Source organism: Charadrius vociferus, unplaced genomic scaffold (genome assembly GCF_000708025.1).
Source record: "Charadrius vociferus isolate BGI_N301 unplaced genomic scaffold, ASM70802v2 scaffold214, whole genome shotgun sequence".
Lineage (NCBI taxonomy): Eukaryota > Metazoa > Chordata > Aves > Charadriiformes > Charadriidae > Charadrius > Charadrius vociferus.
This window is the reverse complement of record NW_009647955.1, coordinates 2,378,889-2,399,562: the sequence shown is the minus strand read 5'-3', so window position 1 is coordinate 2,399,562 and position 20,674 is coordinate 2,378,889. Positions and strand designations below refer to the sequence as shown.

The 20,674-nt window shown below is 46.5% G+C and overlaps 1 protein-coding gene across 1 annotated transcript in view; it reads right to left on the bottom strand.

Moving 5' to 3' along the window:
* The window catches only part of TP63 (tumor protein p63), a 106,465-nt gene extending 86,218 nt beyond the window's left edge, over nucleotides 1–20,247 (bottom strand). The window contains exon 1 of the mRNA XM_009883358.1: nucleotides 20,186–20,247. Coding sequence (XP_009881660.1) covers nucleotides 20,186–20,247 — 62 coding nt within the window. The remainder of the gene's footprint in view (nucleotides 1–20,185) is intronic.
* Nucleotides 20,248–20,674: the final 427 nt, after the last annotated feature.

The window sequence follows — 20,674 nt, the reverse complement described above, 5'->3', positions numbered from 1 at the left end:
CTTAAAAAACAAAAGCAAAAAGAAAAAGCAAAAAAAAGAAAAGAAAAGAAAAGAACAGAACACACACACAGAAAGATATGTTGAATGCATGAGCCCAACTCGATGAAAACCCATAAATAGAAGCTATTGTGTGAAAAAGGAGACACGCTGAATGCCTGGAACATTCACAGCTGTACAACACACATTCCACACTGCTGCAGATGCTGTATTTAGACAGTAGAGGATTTGGCCACCCTTCCCAATAAGTTAAATATCCCTCAGAGTCCACAGGGATGCTGCATCATAAGAATCTCAGAGGAAAACAAACAAACCAACCCCCCACACCTTCCATTTTACCCCCAAATAATTAACTTCCCAAATAAAGCAGGTAGGCGCTTCACCTGCTACAAAGACTAAGTGGCATGCGATCCATTCTCCCTGGCTGGTTGCCTCTCTAGATTGCATGCCCAGGGATGATTCAGGTGATTTCTCCTACACCCAGCCACTGCAGCTGAGGTCTTGAACTACAAGAAGTATTTCTTTTTTAAAAAAAATTTGAACAATAATAAAGAAATTTTTTTTTCTTGATTTTCTATGGAAATAAGTTCCACCACATCAGATTATATCTACTTGTCTACTGTCTTCTCACCTCCAATAATTTCTGAGCCCGACCGGTTGATTTCCACCAAATCTGCTAATTACCTTGGCCATTTTTATCCCCTTAAGCTCCCATAAGCCTCACAGAAATAGGTGGGCCCAAGAGGAGCAGTGACGAAGCCGGAGCACTCGCGCCTTCCACAGCTGCACATTCTCATCCCACTGGCCAATTTCTAAATTCAAATACAGCAGCTTTTACGCCCGTGTCAAAATACTCAGTGGCTGCAGGGATGTAAGGGGGAGCAGGAAGAACTTCTCCAGTATAATTGCAGTTGGCAAAAACTCTCAGTTCAACTTAGAGTGTAAGGCAGGTGACCATCTTTCCTGCTACAAGGACAGAGGGACCCTGCAAAATTGTCATATAAAAGAGTTGTTTTGGCACAATGAAGGGCTGTGCTCCCTGCCAGGGGAACAGCTGTGGCAGAAGCCAGGGCTACAAACAGATTCCAAAGAGAACTGTACTAACATTTGGTTTGGCACATTTTGGTGCTGTTCAACACAACGATCTAAACAAATTCTATGGAAGACCCTAATTTATTAAGCTGCCAAAATTAAGGAGTGTTTCAGAGGGAGGATCACAGTGCAGTTGTTCTTTTCCTCTACTTTTTCTTGAAGCATCTATTTCTGGCTGCTGTCAGAGAGGGATCTAGCGCTCTCTACTTGAAGCTGCTTACGTTTTGAGGATGACTCTGGTCTACAAAAAGCAGGGCTTTCCTCACTTCTGCTGACCACAGAACTGCATGCTCTTTGAAAAGAGCAGACAGTTTTCCTAAGCTAATGGAAGTCAAAGTGGGTTCGGCCCCGAGATCCATAGCTAAGCACGCCTCAGGACAGGTGAAAGTATCATTTCAGTTGCTCATCCTTTTTGTGATTAACAAAAAAAAAACCACCCAAGATCCCTTAAATGTTCACGAACAACCAGAGACAAAAATAAAATTCAGAAGTATCACATCTAATACCTCCGTCTCACAGATGTGAGCACATACCCACACTACATGTGGATAAATAATCACAGGTCCTCTGAGAATAGCAGTTATCCCACAAAATACCAGAAATTGCTCCTTTCAAGCTTTCAGTCTGGTAAGGCACTTTCAAGAGCTCTGCATTGAAACCCAGAGAACAGGTCTGGCCTAAAGCCTGCTATATAACCTGGGAACCAATGCTACCATGGGATCTGGAGGAGAACAACGGCGAGTGCATGCTCCTCAGCCCACTCTGCCACTAAACCCACAGACCCCAGGCACTGCTCAATACCCTGCACCCAGTCCTGACCTCCCAGGAATGGGTAGAGAAACCCCACAATGGGTTCTTGCAAACCACTGAAGTGCTCTGTCTTAACAGTTATTTGCCACTTACCACAACTGCCCTTGACTTCAACACTAAAACCCACTTTTTAGGAATTTGGTGCAAAGGTAGTGACAACCATCCACACCAGCTCATTACTACATACACAGGCACTAACTTCACCAAAAAGAGTTATTACAAAACAGACCTTCCTCAGAGACCTTCTTTCTTTCAAAAAGTCTCATCGCAATGAGGTTTCTGCATGCCATGACATGCCCCTGCCTGCTCTGGCCCTTGCGGTCCCATTCAGCAGCAAAGCAGAAGTTTCTTCTCATGCACCAAACGGTCTTCACAGTTCCTACAGCCTGCAGCGCAGGAGAGGAAGGAGATATTAGCTGCACGGACTGATAAAGCCAGGTTTGTTATCATATGCCTCTGAAGCTAACAGAGCTATTGGAAAGAGTCACACAAGTTTAGGACACAACTGATACATCCCTGTATTAAACACACACCTCCAAATTTCTCCAGACAGAATGTGTCATCTTTATCCCTGTACTCAACCAAGCTCCTGGCCTAGAGTTTCAAAGAAAAGCATTATCAGATTTTAGCTGATGGCCAAAAAGGCACATTTCCCTATATCAAGCAAAAGAAGTTCCCTGGTTAGTGCTTCCACAAAAGCAAGGTTTGAGGGACTCCTTCAACACCTTCACTACCTGTACAACTCTATTTCCAAAGGAAGCTGCAGGATTAGGTGGCCAACCTTGGCAAGGCACCTGTGAGAAAGCTACAGCATTACAGAGGTGGCGAGCATTGCTTTTTACTCAGTTTGGTGCACCCTGTTCTCAGCTGGGAAAGAACCGTCAAGCTGCAAGAATACCAACTTTAGTTCAGCACAAAGCTGCACGCAGGCTAAATGGTCTCCTTCCCTGTGATCTTAATAAAGCCTAAACCTAGTGCCATTTTCCTTAACAAACAGCCTTCAACATAGAGGAGCAGCCTCTGTCTACAAAACAGCATACCTAAATGTCCAAATTTGCTCTTCCACAAGAAGATAACAGCTAAAGCTTAAGCAAGAGTTACACACAAATTTTATTAATCTAGTTAATTTTTTTTTTTCCCATATCAACAAACACTCTAGCTTCAGTAAAATAATGCCCAAGTACCTAAATTTAATCACAAGATATCAGGGTCAAATTGCTCCTAATTTTTATTGATAGACATTTAAAACCCATCCTTTTTACCCACAGCCACTCATCCCAACATGCATGGTAAGAGATAACACTACCAAATACAGCCTGTTAGACTAAACCACTGACTATAGCAGGATAAAGCATAGCAATAATTCTTGTCTAGCGTGTCCTCTGCCTTAAGCCTACAAGCTATATGCTTAATTCTGTGCATTAACTGCTGAAATAGTTGGCAGGCAGATTACCACAAGCATCGGAGAGCACTAACTGCACCAGGTTGGAACTACAGAGGGATTTATAGCCCACATCAAACTGTAAGCTGAATAGGACATCACACCCACAAGTCCTCTCCTTTAAAAACCACCAGCAGATTATTAACCAACAGAAATAGCAAGGCAAATCTTCTCTAAGAAGCAGGACCTCACCAAGAGCACAGGGTTTCCTGGCACAGTGCTAGGACACTGCTTCTGCACCACTAAATCCCAGGACAGGTTTCAGCCAGCAATGCACTCCCACTGAGGCCCAGCTCAGCTCCATCCTATTTATTTTGCTGAAGCAAGAGCAGCCCAGACTCCAGGTGAAAGCATTTTTCAGATTCACTCCTTGGGCTGAAGCCTTGTGCGTGCTGATTGTGTTGCTGCCTCCTGACCATTTCCCCAGAAGAGCGGAGTTACAGCCCACCAGAGCGGGACTGAGTCCCAGCTGATTCAGTTTGCCATCACACTGATCAGTGAGATCTCTGCAAAACGTGGCAATGAGACCAGCATGCCTCTGTCGCTGTGCCCCCACAGCAATCCATCTCAGAGTCTCCCAGAAGGCTGGGAATGTTAAACTTCACCCAAAAAAACCCAAATCCCACCCAACTAAGAACCAAACAACCACCCCTGACAAGGACAGCATTTGCCTTTCACAAGCCTTAGCCCATCTGCACTACTATTGCCTTTCCCTGGAGCCGAGGCTCTCAACACAGGTGGAAACAAAGCCCTGATGGCTTGGCCCAGCACAACATAAAAAACCAGAGGGAAAACGAGATGTTTCTGCTCCCACTACCTCACTCCAAGCACATGCTTTCCACTCTTCACTATGTTTCCATCTTTTCTACCTTCACGTCAAAGACCATAAAGAAAAGCAACAAAATGAAAAAACCCCAAACCACTTTCCACACCAGAAGACAATGACAGAAAACTATTAAACTCAACTATTGCAACGCAGGAACATTTCTCACCCAAAAACCCACCTTTCTCTGCAAACAACCTGCCTTAGAAAGGGCTAAATCCAAAACACCAAGTCTGACTTACCACTGGGGAAAAGGCACGAGCTCCTGAGGAAAGCAAGACCCAGGTTTGATAGGAAGCAGGCACAGCCCCTCCTCTGTGGCTTTAACCTTAAAGGCAGATGCCACCTACTTTCATTGATACAGGGTCAGACCTGATGCAGAGTGCAGCTCTGTGGTGCATGTGTGAGTCCAGCAACTTCCTTCCAAAACCAAGACACACTGTCACAACCAAGAGACGGTATGGTTTGCTTTGGTTTTTCATCCAAAATAGGCTTGGAGCTTCAACACTCTGAACTAGCCCTGGGTTAATAACAGAGTTTATGGAGAAACCAGAAATGAATAAGGTATCTCAGTGAAGCTCCTGGGTTGGGTTTCAAGAGATCCAAACACCCCCAGTTCTCCTTAGCTTCCCTCGGAAGCTGGAGCTCTGGGGTAGTTTGTATTTCTCCCACACAGTGTGCAAACTCTCAGAAACTATCAGTGTGTGCCGAACTTCATGGCTCGATAATAGTGTAAAGCCACAGTATAAAACCTTGTGAGAAGAAATCTTTCACAGTAGGGATGAGCAAAATGATTTGGAGCTTTTTTCTGCCTGTCGCCAAAGTTATAGGATGTTGCTTTCTGCTTCTCCCCACCAAAAGCCTGTCAATGGTATACAATTTTCTATCCCTGGGTCTGTAGTCCTCAGTCAGTGGACAAGCAGATGGAGACAGAGAAGTCTTTCTTTGTAAGCTACAGATTTTGCTGTTTTTTTCACAAGATATATTCCTCTAAAGGACCTGCTAGTGGAGTACCTGGGAAACCTTGATGCAAAGAGAAGAACATCTACTCTTATGAAGAACGCACTTCCACATTATACAAAAGAACCCAAAGAATAATTAATAATGTCTAAATAATGATATCTAATATGGCTCATTTTATTCATAGCTCTCAAAGTGCTCTACAAAGGAAGAGAGTATAATTACTCCCATTTTACCTGTGGGAAAACTAAGGCACCAGGAGGTCATAGGATTACTCATCGTTACTCAGCAAGCCAGTTGTGCAGCCAGAAATACAACCTTGATCACCTGAGTGCCAGTCTGGTGCTTTTCAAAAAAGAACTAGTGATTTTGAGTGTCTAGATAGAGAAATTAAAAAAGGCCTTAATTTCTTCAGGTAGAGTATGCACTGTGCTTCCTAGAGCAAGAAACCCCCAAACTTCATTTCTCTTCAGGCACCAAAATGATGATGCCCAGGAATGAAAATCAAGGCTACAGAAATGCTGTAACCGGCTGTAAGGCACACTCAGAGTTCAGGGTGGAAGTAGAATTCAAAATCAGATGCCCGGACTAAAAACTAATCTCTCTTCCTGAATTCTTACAGCAGTTAACCACTTAACAGCCCTTAATTCATGCATAGATTAATAAATCAGCCCTCAACTGTCACAGGGTGTGGACTTGATAGAGAAGTAAGTCGCAGAGCAGAGAGGACGGCAGTCTCAGCTCCAGCAAGCCACATCCATGTGCTGGTCCCTACCTTCTCCGGTTACACCTTGAAGTGCATCAAAAGCAAGGATAAACAAATGATTTAAAGTTGACTAGCATTACGCTTAATTGCCGGAATCTTGGTGTTAGTTGTATTTTTAGTTCTTGAGTGGGGAGGGGGCTCCTTTTCAGACCGCACTGTTAAAACTCGAGGAACTTGGCAGCCCTCGTCCTGCTGGAATTCCCCCCGCTCTGCATTTTAACACTGCAGTGATTTGTAGACATCGCTACCTAATGAAGCTCACAGCTGCGCAAGAGGAGAAGGAAGCGGGGTCTGGCAGCACGGGACAAGCGTGCCCCTGGCAGGCACTGTCATTTGGAATTCCCCGAAGCGTGGAGCATGCTTCTTCCCCACGGCCGCATCAGCCCCCGCCTCAGCTGGCAAAGCACACCCTGGAAGCACTCAATGGAGACCTTTGGTAACCAAAAATGTTCACTGCTGGGAACTGGGGAGAAGAAGGGGGTGCATCACACAAAATGAAAGCCCACGGGCAGACAGGCAGACTCTCACCCTCCTCAAAGAGAAGACTGAATTTTGGAGATCTGTATCGCACCTCTATCTATGCCTCTTTCTGCGTTTACTTCATCAACAAGCAGCCCCCTTCCCAGTATGAACTGCCCTCTACTACGCATTTTCCCATTTCTTTCTCTGCTTCATGCCATGTTCCAAGGTCTTGGCTCACGATAGCCCAAGAGAGACTGATTCCCATCCCGGCAGAGGCAGGTCCTACTGAACATCACTCACAAGTATTTATTGTCCTTTAGGTTTTCAGCCCCACCTTCAGATTTAGCTTTTTAAAATCCAGACTTCCAGCAGCGTCTTTAAATCCTTAAGATTTTCCTCCTATGTAACATTGCTCCTATATGTCAGTCCTATAAAATACTTCCAGAAGAAGAGCAATGGGTGCGTGCATTTGAAAGGGCAAATGTAAGGAATAACAAACACTGACACGCAGGATTTTTTTTTTGAGACAGAATATAACTTTCACCCATGGTTCGAATGTCCATTCTTTTTTCCCAGATCCTACATTTTTCAGATGTTTCGCAGAGCTGATCTGCAACCTCACTGAAAAATGCGTGGACAGCAGTGTGGGGTGGGGGGGGCGTGGGGGGAGGCAGCTGTGAGAAAAGTGGTCCAGTGGCATAGAGACGTGCATTAGAAAACCACAAAGATGTGCATTAGAAAATGAAAGAAGCTAACTGCCTGAAGGGTGGACCCCGGGCTCAGAAGTAGCCACCAACCAAGGAGATATGAGGAGCACAAGAATGGGAGTGACAGTGGCAAAGAGCTCTGTGACACTGCCAGTGTCCTACAGCATCCATTGAGGACAACCTAGGGAGGACCATTAGCTGCTTCTTATTGCCTAGGCAAATGACGCTTGTACTGTGCATGCCCTGTTTCAACTATGAGATATATGATATTTAGAGGAATTAAAGCAATTCTGTTTCAGAGGAACGCATGGCTTATAAAAACTCTGTGTTTTGCTAGAGTCTACTGTGACAGCACATCCCAATCTCCCCGAGATTTAAATCTGGCTTTTGGAAGTGTGTGTGTGTGAGCAGAATGGAAAGGGGTAGGAAGGGATGGTTCAGCTTTCTGGTTGCTCTTTACTCAAGCCTGCGGTGTGTGGGCAAGACTGACCTACATCAAAGAAAGTGAAACTGGCTGCACAGAATGATCCTCTGCTGAAAAGCTCAAGGGGGATTTTTTCTGTTCATCATCTCCTTTCAGTTAGAGTCATCTTGAGTAAGACTATGCCCACAGCAAATGCAACATTTGCAGCGGCCCCTCAAAGCACGTTATATCACTGCAGCCCTGGGCCCCGCGCCAGCGCCCTGCTCCAGCACTGGCAGCAGAGGTCCTCTGGGAGAAAAAGGCTGCCTCTGCATTACCAGTACTACCGTGCCAAAGGGTTCCCAGCTTGGGCACTGCATGGCCTGCTCCCTGGAAACCACTGGGAATGGCTTCTGGAAGCAGAACGGGCTCAGAACAATATCAGCAACCTCTGCATCCCGGGGACCCACTGCATCTCCTTCCTACATCTCATCTGCTATCTACATGTCATTGTTATCCACCCAGATAACAGTGACTGCTTCTACATAATAAGAGGCATTTCTTTGTCCTCAAGGCTTCAGGCGGCTAATCACTCCACCAGCACTGGAGACACCATTCCCTAATTGTTGGAGTAAAGTCACCTCTATTTTTTTTTTTGTTTTGTTTTCCCTCCAAGGATTCCTTCAGCATCTTGTGAACTTTCCCAGACCTCTCTTATCTCCCACTCAACCTTGGACACCCCCTTCTCCACCCTCCCCTTCTCACCCATCCTTGGAAACTACCTCCTCACCCAGCCGTGGACATCCCCTCCCCTTCTGCTCAGCCCTGACACCCACTCCCTTTCTCAGCAGGAGCTGAGTGAGATGGAGCTCTGGCTAAGGTAAAAGCAATGCCGCGGCAATTCCTCCACTTGCCCATTGCAACTGGTGGGTTCTAGTCCGGGGTACAGAGCTCTCATAACCTCCAGAAGACCACCCAGGAGCCTGAGCAACCTGTGGTGGGAAGCCCAGAGTTAGAGCACAAGCCTGGAGCAAGCTGGACACCCAGCTCAGCCCCTGGGCCCCAGGAGTACCTGTCCATCTTTGCCTTTCTGTTCCTCAGGTATAGCAGTGCCACCAACTTTGTAAAGCGCAAAGAGACCCGTTGACCATCAGTACACCTCCAGGGAAACATGGTCCTGAGACTTTCCAAATTTAAATAGTAAAAGAAAATTTAAACCTCAATCCATTTTTAAAAAGCATTCAACCCCAAAACAATTAAAAAGCAGTTGCAATCGTATTATTTTGTAACTTACTCTTCCAGTCAATTCCTTTCCCAAATCTATTTGCAGTGATGGTTAAAAGCAGTGCAATTCTGGAGAGGGAGGAGTCAGAGGTGCTGGGCAGAGGTGAGAGCTTCTACTGCAGTAAGTGAGAAAGTCTTCTGAAAAGCAGCATGAGTGGAAAATCCAGGCCCAGCCCTCAAAATTCTGAGGTATTTTTAAGCCAAGTCCAAAAATAAGTATTGCAAGATAAACTTTACAGGCAAACTGGTCAGCAGCCACAAAACATTTTCAAGTCCATTAAAAAAAAATAATATCCCTTTGGTCTATGTAATAGACATCATTTGCTCAGTTTTAGATACCCAACCGAGAAGATGCATTTGGGTCTACCTTTCAAAGTTTACACAAGACTTTTTGCAGCCAGTCCGCCCCGACAGTTTGACAGCAGGACAAAGAGTGATGCCTTCTCCCCTTGGTGCAGGAGAGGATAAGCACAGATCTCTGCTGAGAAGTCTCCTGCTGGGTCGGTGCTGCCTCCAGCTCTGCTGCCACATGCCAACCTCTGCTGCCCAGACAGGCCAGCTGCCCAGGCCCTGTTAAAGACAACAGGGACCATCGTTTGTGCCTCCGGGGGGACTGCCTAACCCCAAATCGCCCCATGACCCACTCATCCACCATCAGTAACGGTTTGCAGCAGGTGCCTGGGGGCATGTCCACAAGCTACCAGGGAAGAAGGAGACACAGAATCTCTGCTGTTGCATTCTGCTGCACAGCAAGGGGAGACCTCTCATCTTTTCTGGAGGAGAAGGGGGAGAAAGGCAGGTATTAAATGCCCAAAGCAGCCTAAAACAGCTAACTGCATCCTCGCCAGTTATCCAGATTGCTGCAGCATCAGGGAATATTAAAAAAAAAAAAAGCAACCAACAGCCCCAGAAATGAAAGCGGGTGAGGTCATTTTCAAGAGATGACAGTCATGACAGAATACAGCTATTACAGGCCTTCAGCACTACTGTTCTGTAGTGATTTTAGGTATGTAATAAGGAAAATTGAAAAGTTCTGAAGAGGCGATGGGCAGAACTCTGACCTTCCTGAGGCTTGCTGAATCAAATTCCCCCTGTTGAGCTTTGCTCATCAGTATTTTTCCTGTGAGCACAGCATTTACCCATTAACAATACCTACAGCAGTTCATTGCTGTCTATTTTTTACAAGGGGTTTGCTTTCAGTATTTCCCACAGGAAATGGGGCTCTTTTAACTATTGTCTGCTGAAATTCTGCAGTATTGAGTGCAACCAGCATCTCTCAAGTTTCACTGGTCTACCTCCATCACACCCATACAGAGACCACAACACAGAATGAGAAATTACTTTATTTGTTACAGATGGTAAAATAATTCAGCCAAGCGCATCAGAGCTTCAGAAAGGCCATCGGGGTGTCAGGAACTGGCTCTCATTAGATACTACAAGGTTCTGAAAGAGGTCAGAGCTAGAGAAAAATAAAACAAACACACACACAACCAAAAAGTTCCGCTTGCAGCCAGGGTACAGCAGCAAGGAAAGACCTCAGCTACATCCACCCCACTGGTCTGGCCTGGGTTCAAGGTCTGGTTTGTGTATTATCCCTTATCTACGCGCAAGCATGTTTTTCAGACGTGGCCCTGGCCTGAGCTCTGGGCTATCTGGAGAGGAAATGACTGTGAGCACTGTCGAGCCCAACCTCACGTTTTATGTAGCGTGGACAAGATAGGCATGGTCTAGGCTGAGCTTCCTACAGTCCAGTCCGCCACCAAACGTCCTGAGGTCATCTCTTCCTAAGGACCACGCGCCATCAGAGCAAGTGCCAGCTGCAGGCAGCACATCGCCAAGCAAACCTGAGAGAAACCCCCCAGATCAAGGGCTCCCCGTGAACACAGCCAGTCCCCCAAACCAGGGACACCCACTGTGCTGGGTAGCTGCCAGGGAGATCTCTGGATTCCTGACTGGCTTGCTTGTTAATAGAATAAAAGTGAGATTATGTGGTGCAAAGAGCAACTGTTACAGTCTAGGGAGTGAAGCCAGAGCAGTATTTCTCCCAAAGACTAACAGGGTTAAAAGAGGGAAAAACTCACCACATTAGTTTGTACCTCTTTTAAAAGACAAGTCGGAACCCAACAATGTCTCACATGCGATGCTCAATGCCTGCAGAGATGAAATCGGGCTCCGTGCTTCTCCCAGGGAGCGCAGGGATGAAGCATCATCTGAGGAACTCACGCTGCTGATGTACATGCTCCATACAGCTAGCACCCAGTTAAGCAGATAATAGGTCATTTCAGGCACAGTATTCTCTATTTAATGAGAGATACACATAGAAGTATAGTGCGTGGGAACTGAGAGAGTGACTCTACTATTAGACATGGTTCATTTACATGGAGGCCTTCCAAGGCAGCTCCACAGAAGCCGCGAACGCTGGGTGCAGCATACAGCCGCTCCTGCCCATGAAAAGCGTGCCTCATTCAGCCTGCTGCTGGGAGCCTTGGTGGAGAAAGAGGAGACTTTTGCAGCATGAGACCATGGAAAATCAGGTAAGCCCAGCTCAAAGCTCTGGGTGTCTGACTGCCCTTCATGTCCCCAGGAGGAAGTTGCTGGGTGTAGACTGGTGGATCGGGACCGAGGGGCGCAGGGGGCTGTGCTCTCAGATCTGGTCTTGGCAATAGGCTAAATTGACCACCTGTCCTCACCCTCCTGCACCAAACACCGTTTCTGGGGTGTTTTCCAGCCAGCAGGAGAGAGAAAGTGGCTTCTGCCTCTCTTCTCCCTGGTAAGGAAGTTTTAATCCCCTCCAAACCTTTCCCAAGCACCGATGACCTCCAAAACCCTCCAAAGACATACAAAACCAGAGACGCAGGATTCAACTCCCTCCCACCTCTGCTACAATTGCATCCACTGAGACCTGAGTGCGCTTTTCTGGAGCAAACCGATGGGAATAGCCAGGCTCTGCAGCGTGGCAGAGGTGCACACAGCGTGGGCTTTTCAGGCTGTGCGTGCAGCCCCGGTTGCTCGTGCCGCGGTCGCAGCCCCGCAGCGTGCCCTGAGCTCTGTTTAAAGCCTGGCCCAGGTTTCCCGCGAGCAGCTTTTTCCCTGCTTGTGCCACATCATGGCCAGTAGCATTAAAGGCATGTTCCCCGGGATGCTAACATGCTCTGCCAAGAACGCAGTTTCTTTTAAATTTGCTGAGATTTGAACCTTTTTGATATGCGAAGAAACCAGATCCTCTCTCTGCCAGGGTCTTCCCAGCAGTTGGTGGGGTTTCTTAGCCCAAGTGTTTGGGCTGCTGCAGCTACGACCCCGGGAAAGGCAACGGGCAGCCCGGCATGCCCAGCAGCAGGTGCTGAGTTGCTGCTGTCCTGGGTCATACAGGACAGGCATTCCCCAAATTTGGGCACCATGAGGAGGTGGCAGGGAGAGGCTGGTGAAGGGCCACCCCACCAGGAGGAAGCAAAGCAAGAGAAGTCATGCAGCCCATGCTGTTTTTCAGGGATACTGGCACGGCAGGGCATTTAGTCATGTAAATATAGTGAGAGAGGAGAGGGACAGCTTCCCCAGACGGAGAACATGAAATACGTGATTCTTTTTTAGGACAGGAAGGTCTCAGACTGTCTGCTGCAAAAGACTCATGACATTTTGAGTTGAGCCAGGTAAGACTTGGCTCCCCTAAGGCACCTACTCTTACGAAAGCTGCTTCAGTCTTTAGTTACAGAAATTCTTTTCTCCATATAAGTCCCCTGAGCAGTTCAAAGTCCCTCTCTCAAACTCTCTCTTGAAGGTTGAATTTTACAAAAACATAAGCTAAATCATCACGACAATGCAGAAAGTCCCCAGAACTCTTTAGAAGCAGGAAACTGTAAACAGCAGCATCCTGTGTTTCAGTAAATAATTAAAATGCAAAACAGAACCGCCAGCAAAGCAGATGTTAGGTGCAGAGTCCCGTAATATGAATTTGGTTGAAGCTCCCACTTGTCACCCCCACAGCCAACCTGCTAAATCCGATGTGTTCTGGATGACAAACAATAACCTCCATTCCCCACACCTGTCACCAGTGATAGTCCTGTAGGAAAATGAAGTCTTCTGCTTAAACGCCACGCTGGCTGCATTTTCCAGCATGTAGCAACTCTGTGGCAGGCCAGCTATTGCTAAGCCTGAGGGCAGAGAATCCTTCTCTCTAAAGCAAGAGCTCTTGCAAAAAACCTTTCTCTGTGTCACAAAGCACCTGCAAGACAGGGCAGATGAAGGACAAAGAATTAAGAGCAGATTATAGTCCTGGAAGACAGGAACAAGCAAACTGTTTATCAGAAACAGTGCTGATGTGTAAGGGAACGCTACCTGGAGTGTTCACAGGATCTTCACTTTTGCAACTATGCCTGGTGTTAAGAAATTACAGGCTTGGCTCCCTATAATTTTATCAATACATTGCCACACCTAATGTGATTTATGATTTTTGCTGGTGATTATCTCAAAGCAGCAGCCTCTGGAGTGCCATGAATATATCAGTCTCCCATTCCATCAAAAACAGGAATGACATTTCCAGCCTGTATATGTCAAAAGGAAAATTCACAAATATGAACAACCAAACTTGAAAGAGAGTGTAAAGGAATTTTGTTGATTAACGTTAAGATTTTTAATCCTGTAATATTTGACCACCTAACGCCCACGTTAACTCTCAGAGCTAGCTGAACTGCGATTTCACAGCTGTCACAGCCACCTCAAAGACCTCATTGACAGCAAGCACAGCAATCCCACCCTTTTGCCCCACCAGCTCTGACTCCTGTTTCTGAGTTTAGAGGCAGACACTGCTGGCCATACGCAGCTGAGCAGCTGCTGCTCACAGCATCCAGCTCACTGCAAGCTTCCCTCCGTGTATTTTTTTCAGCATGTATTGACTTAGGTGCATATCATCGTTACTAAACTAGACAGGGATTGACCCTCCCAGGGTAAGGTTTTGGAAGAAGGCTTATTTTTATGTTGCAAAGAGCTTACTGAACCCCCGATCACTTACTGCAGGGTTTCCCCCTTCTCACTCTTGGAGGTGGCTGTTCTCTTTATAGCTCCGTGCAGTAACTGAATTCCCCTTGCTTACGTGCATCAGTATTTATCCCATCAGGCCACCTGTGGCATTCAAACACCCGATTGGAGACGACTCAGCAGCAAAATCCTGTGGGGAGATGGTCTGCTAGACAGTAGTAAGTGATTACAAACAGGCACCAAAAACTCCTAGGTAAGCCCTAGGAACACATACAGATGTTTTTGTGAAGCTAGCTAAGCAGATGGAAGGTCATTATCTATCTATTATCAGCAGATCTAGTCAAACAGACCTCAGAAATCTATTAGAGTGAAACATTTTCCTTCTGATTATTTCAGTTTTGATCATGGGCTACAAAATTTTAAACCAAAGAGAAGTCAAAATTTGTATGCCAGTATAACCACTGGCTCCCACCACAATGTCCGTGTTCCCACGAAGGTTTTCATGTAAGAGCAAGACTAGATTAGAGGGACGAACCGAACTAAAAGCCAGGTTTCCTTGATTTCTTCCTCATCCAAGACCCTCCTTCCTCTGCCATGCTTTGTGACACCTATGGATGTGGGTTTTTTATAAGCATTTAATACTCCTTTGGCCACTTGTTGGACATCAGAGGTTTTGGGTTCCCCCCCTCCCATAATTGAAGCTGAGCCTTTATGCTTTCTATCAAGCCAGAAATCCTTGTATTTGTTGGGAGGAGCCATTGCAAGTTAGCTTATAGCAGAAGGTACCACACAAACCAGCAAGGGATTCTAACCTTTAACATGTACCATGAACACCCTAAACATCTCTGAACAGATGAGCCATTGAGAACTTGCTTCTGTAATTCCTTCAGTACTTTTGGAAGTTGAGCAAAATCCTATGAGTTAGGTATTCTCTCCTCATAGTAAAATGGACCACATGAAAAACTTCACATATTCTCCTTACAGTCCTTTGAGATCTGGGAAAAACCAGAAAACGGTCAAATTCATTCCACTTTAATCCTTTAAGCAGACAAATGTTTTCTTATAACACTCTTGAGGGGTCTATACAGTTTTGAAGAGGAAAACAGAAAAGTGCTGTGTTTGGCAATGACTGTGAAAAGATTGCAACATCCTCAGCACAAGGACATCTCTGTGACACAGAGCAAAGAGGTCCAGCTGGGACGAGCACACTGCAGGGGCTCTGCCAGGATGAAAGAACTAAAGAGGATTTAACATGCTGCTCCTGAGCAGTGTTTTGCAAAGATCCTATCTTCTAATCCCATCTTCTGATGAGACTGCAGTATAAGAACAGGAGATCCACCAAAGAACAGACCTCAAAGATGAGATAAATACCCTCCCCTGCTTGCCACCAGCAGCACACATCCTTAGGGAGGTGCCGGGGAGCAGCTGAGAGGTCCTATGCCCACAGGTTGTCCTCCCTGCAGAGCTGCTCTGCAAAGCCCTCTCGCACATGAGGCCACCCGGCTCAGCGCACTGACATCTTGTGTACACCTGGCTCCAGCTGGGGACCGCCTCCACCGGCTTTCTACCAGGGGTGACAGCACAGCCATGAAGGAGACCACCACCTCACAGGAGAGCTCACTGAGGCCAATAATAATAATAAAAAAAAATAATAAAAAGCACCTCCCCGGCTCCCCTTCACCTTTCCTTCCTGCCAATTCTGCTCCTCCAGAAGTCACCGGCTGCTCCGAGCACACCACAAGCTGCTCAGAACCTTTTCTGGCCCCTCTCTGAGTCTTTGGAAAGTACCTGCTGTATCACTGGCAGTTTCTGCAAATAGATCTATACCAAGTCATGTGGCTTTCCTTACTTGGCTTCAGGTCCTTCTGCCAGCACAGCAAATTTGGGCTCCCATCTCAAAGGTGAAGGCAGATGAGATTTGCCCACCCTGTCATAGCAGGAGTTCAGTTATTCTTCAGCAAAGCATAGTACGAGGAAAGAGAAGAAGGGTGCTGTTGCCCCAATGCAAGGATTCTGCAGAGCCTGCACACAGGATGAAGCACTCCTGCAAGACATTGCCCTGTGACAGCTTAAGCCAAACTCTGTCACAATGTCACCCGGCTAATACCCGAGTGAAAGGAGAGCTGCTTACGCCACCGTTGATTCACGACCCCGAAGGGGCACAGCGCGCCGCTGCCTGTGATCAGGAGGGGTAGCTAGCACGTTTTGCCTCAATGTGCCACCTCCCAACCCAACGGGAGGAAACTTGCTGTTTCATTACTGCCTATTAGTAACGATGAGCACTGGGTACAGTGAGTTTTTCACCTTTGTGCTGCATTGCAAGCATTAATATTGGCGAGACTCCTATCTGATAATGGCAGTCCATTTACCAGCCCTGTTTGATACGTGTGGGAACCGATGAAGAAAGGTGAAGCGACACATGCAATGCTCCCAACCAAAGATCTCTTTGAACCCAGGAGCTCTGGCTGGCTGGAACTAGACTCTGCTCACCAAAATCCATCCAGATACAGCACCCAATAGATGATGCTGCCATGGCCCGTACCCTCCCCTCCTTTCCGTGCCCCAACTCATTTCTGACAGTTTCCCTCATCTAAAAATAGATATTTCCCTGACACACATATACCTGGTTGGGATTTTCTTTGTTTGATTTTTTTTTTTTTTTTGTAACTCCCTGTGTCTGAGAAACAAGGTTTCCAGCACAGATGCTGCAGAGCCCAGAGGATTTCAGGGTTGTTCCTCAAGCCTCTGTTATTAGTGAGATTTGGGAGGCTGGCCCGTATCACATTATGCTGAGAATACAAAGCTAGAAATGAAAGAGGAAAGAGCAGCTTGTCTGAGAGGCCTTTCATTCAAAAGGGAGGAGTGAGCCACGGTGAACATCAGCGATGCAAAATACCGAGGCCACCAATTAGCCCGTGCATGGGGAGAGGGGCGAGCAGAGCAGGCAGGACCACAGTGCAGTGCACCAGCAGGTGCATTCCCAACAGCCCTAAAAGAAGAGAGCTCCTGAGTCAAACACAGCCTAATGACCATTATTTCCAAGAACACAAGTAACTTATCTGTAAACATCACTCCCCCAACCAGGCATTAGCTGGAAAAAAAAGCCGCTTTGGAGAGAGAGACTAATTACATAGCTCTCAACAGCTGGACTTTGATCATAATTACAGTGCCTTCTTCATCTTACGTTAGTGGCTTTCAACTGCAGCTAGGTGGGCACTTCTTGGAAGGTGGAAATCCCGCCCGTTTCAGAAAGTTAGCTCATTTTATGACTCAGAGCTAGCCTGGCTTTTCTGCAGCACAGGATGAGCTCCCACGGTACCATCCAAACAAGTAATTCAAGGGGGTCAGCATCTTGGCACTTCAACGCAGGTGCTTCTGATTTTGCAGCGGCACCTTCCTTGGCCCAGAAGCCAGAGCACAGAGCCTGCTTTATCACCGATTTCAAGCATTTCATGCAAATCCCTTTACACGGGAAGCAGAAGTAGAAAGAATTTGAGGTTTTTGCTCAACTCCACTATAGCTGAATTCTAGCATCTCTTAGCTCTTTCTGTTTAAGCAGAAAGATGAGCACACTCAGGATATACCTTTCCAACCTCACTTCAGACATTCACATGCTACATTTGCATCCTTCTCTTCTGCACGGGGATGTATGTCCCTGGCAGTGCTCGGTGCCTCTCCAGCGCTGAACTCCAGTACCCACAGCGACGAGTGGGGTTGTGGAGGAGGAGACTGCCGTCCTGCATCCCAGCTGAGTTATCTGTATTTGTGCGTCATGCAGGGGGTGCTTTGCTTTGATACCCACATTTACAAAGAAATAAATAGGCTAAACAAGAGAGCTGGGCTGGTGAGACAGAGACTCAGAGACAGAGACAGATCACACACGGCACCGGCAACCTGGGCACCCAGATATTTTTCCCTCATCTGTGGCACTGAATTACTGCGTTGTTTGGATATACCATAGCAGCAGCAGCACATAGTTTCACTGCTGTGAAATGACAGGCAGTAAGTACACAAGCATTATAATGGCACATTAGTTAACGCTTCTAAGCGTGATTGGTGTTCACCTCTTGACAGAGGAAATATTTTAGCTGGCTCTCACGCTGCCTGCCTGCCGGACACCCCCAAAGTAAAGAGATTAATAGATGAAGCAACGGCAGAGGGTAAATCTAAACCACAAATCTTAGAGTTAACTGGGATTTATAACTGCTTCCCCCTCCACGCTAACCTACCGGGAAATCTGTGTGACACTCCCCCCCGCCCCTCCCCAGCCCATTTTAACAGGGTTTCAAACTTTTTACTGTTGTTATCTTGCCAGCATGCCTCAGCTCAACATCATCAGTTTGCTGTTTAGATTATTACTAGATGTAATTTTCAAGTTGCAAAGAAGCACACTGGTATTAGCTAAATAAAGCACTTTGACCACATCAAAGCAAAAGTGTTTCAAACTGTGTAAAATAAATGCAATTATGAAACTATTCAATTTTGTTAAATCAGTCAGACGAATGTCACCCAGCACATCATGAATATACAACCGACGGAGCTTAAAGCTGAAGAACATCTATGTCTTCAGTGTGAGAAAAGTATCTCTGGGAGCAGCTTGCAGCTGATTTTGACCTGTGGCAGAGCACTGCCACTAATAACTGGACAAATGCCACTCTCAGCTCATGTAAACAGACATGCATAACAGCTGAGACACGTTATTACTCTAAACTACGTCTCGATCAGGTTTTATGACTGAGGGGTGTCACAAACTCTATCTGTCCCAAGCTGTCCTGAGGCTTCCCACACCACAATGGTCACTTAAAAACTCATCCCGCTGCCCAGGCATGCAGTGAGGAGCAGCATTTCTGGAGAAAGGCCTGACTTGCTGGAGGATGCAGTTTTGAAGGGGAGAAAGGTACATTTTACAAGTTCAGAATGCAGCCAAGGGAATTTCTTTTCTTTAATTCCTGCTCCAGCAGCCTTTTTTTTTTTTTTTTTTTTTGTCTGAGTCACAGCACCAATTTTATGAACCTGTTCTTTGACACGGAGTGGGATGTGACTGGAAGGAGTTCACAGGGACTGGGAAGTTGTCCCAGAGCTCAGCTACACTCCCAGTGCATCTTTATGTTTTCCAATTGTATTATTTATTCATATATGAACCCACCTTCCCACGTAGGCACTGCTCTCGTATTGCTCTTCTCCCGGACGCACGCACATCCCCGCCGGGGAGCGGGGCTGCTTGTGCCCGGCCAGCCCCAGGGCTGGTGTTGTGGAAGGTCTCGCCTTGGGAAACCAATACCCCCGGCTTCGTTCCACATTCCTCTGCCACGGCAGCGCGGCCAAGGACCGTGCGCTATTTCCCAGCTCCCCTCCTCTCCTTCCCCTCTGCTGGCCCCAAAAGCAGCCCCTCCTCGCTGCCAGGTCCCCAGGACTGTGGCACCGAGCACCCAGCAGATTAAGGGGGGAAAGAACACCCCACAAACATTGCAACAGATCATAAAGGGAGGGAAGAAGAGATCACAAAGCTGCGTGTAATGCCATGAGCTGTGTGACGGTGGCCAAGCCCTTTCTTCAGCGGACAGCTATGCAACACAAGCAGCCTTCCCCAGCACCCTGCCGAGGATGCAGAGTTAATAGTTAACCCTTCTGGGGATCGAATGCCTTGGTGAGACACCGGCCAGGGCTTTGTCAAAACGCAGCCAGAAACTAGCCTTAAAGTAGCTCGACAAGTGACTGCGCTCCGAGGATTTCACCTCGCCGAACTTTACGACTGGAAAAATACCATCTACATGTCATTTACATGCTTAAATATAGTATCTTCTATTGGGAGAAACAAACAAACTGACAATGTGATACTGTGATACCTCGTGCGGGCATGCTCTTTTATCTGCTGGAAAGTTATAAAACTCAGCGTAACAACAAAGCTAAAATAAGAGTGGTTGTCAGGCTCTGAGCTTGGCTGTTAGACAGAATGAAAAAATATTCTTGGAAAAGTGCTCTCTGTTAGAAGACAGTTTTTTCTTCTTTGAATCTTGTAAATAATTTATTTATCCTTTAAATTCCAAAATCTCAGAGCTTAATTGTTAAGCTCATATTCTTTCCAGGAGCTTTTTCAGTTAAAAGAGCAAATAAACACACTATAGATATAGAAAGCTAAAGTAGTTCTTGCACTGCCCAAAGCACAGAGTAACCTTCTGCTCAAAACACAGGAAAAGATACTATCAGCTTTCGTGTTATTTATCATATATTTTTTTCTCTAATGCCAAAGAGGAAAAGGGACATATCTTAAACGGATGCCTATAATTAAACAGTAACCTGTTAGAAAGCCAAAAATAATAATAAGCTCCACTGAGCGTGAAGAGAGCGGCACATTTTTTCCGCGTGCAGCCCAGCTGCCACCGGACGATAGCAGAAAAGTTAACAATTACACAAGACACTCAGATCAAACCTGCGATAGGAGAGAGTTACGTCACACTCATAGACTCACCGCTGGATGCAGGGATCGGGGTAGTACTGCAAGGTGGTGAAAGGTGCCGGTTCAAAATTCATTTCCTTCGAGCCCCTCTTTGGGTACGAACCAAAATAAAACAAATAAATAGAAATAAAGCCAGCAGGCTAAAAGCAATAAGGTCAAGTGGTACACGAGGTACAACTTTAGAGATTTATTTTACACTTGCGAATGGGTGGGATCTCCCAGGGACTTGGCCAATGGGATTCATCAAGTGACCTGAGCATCACCACCAGTCCCTCCTCGCCAGCTGGGCATCTTCTGCATGGATATTTTCCCCTCCTCTCAACATCCTTAATAAACTTTGGTGTACGTCGGCCACACTTGTTGGGAGCTCATCTGGGGCATCTCTGAACTTCTGATCTCGTCGGTCATTGGTTGCCTTCCCGCCTGACTTCACAGTTTAATTTTGGCAGCTCTTGCAATTTTGTGAACTGCTGTGGCCGCTGGTCATCCGCGTCTCCAGAT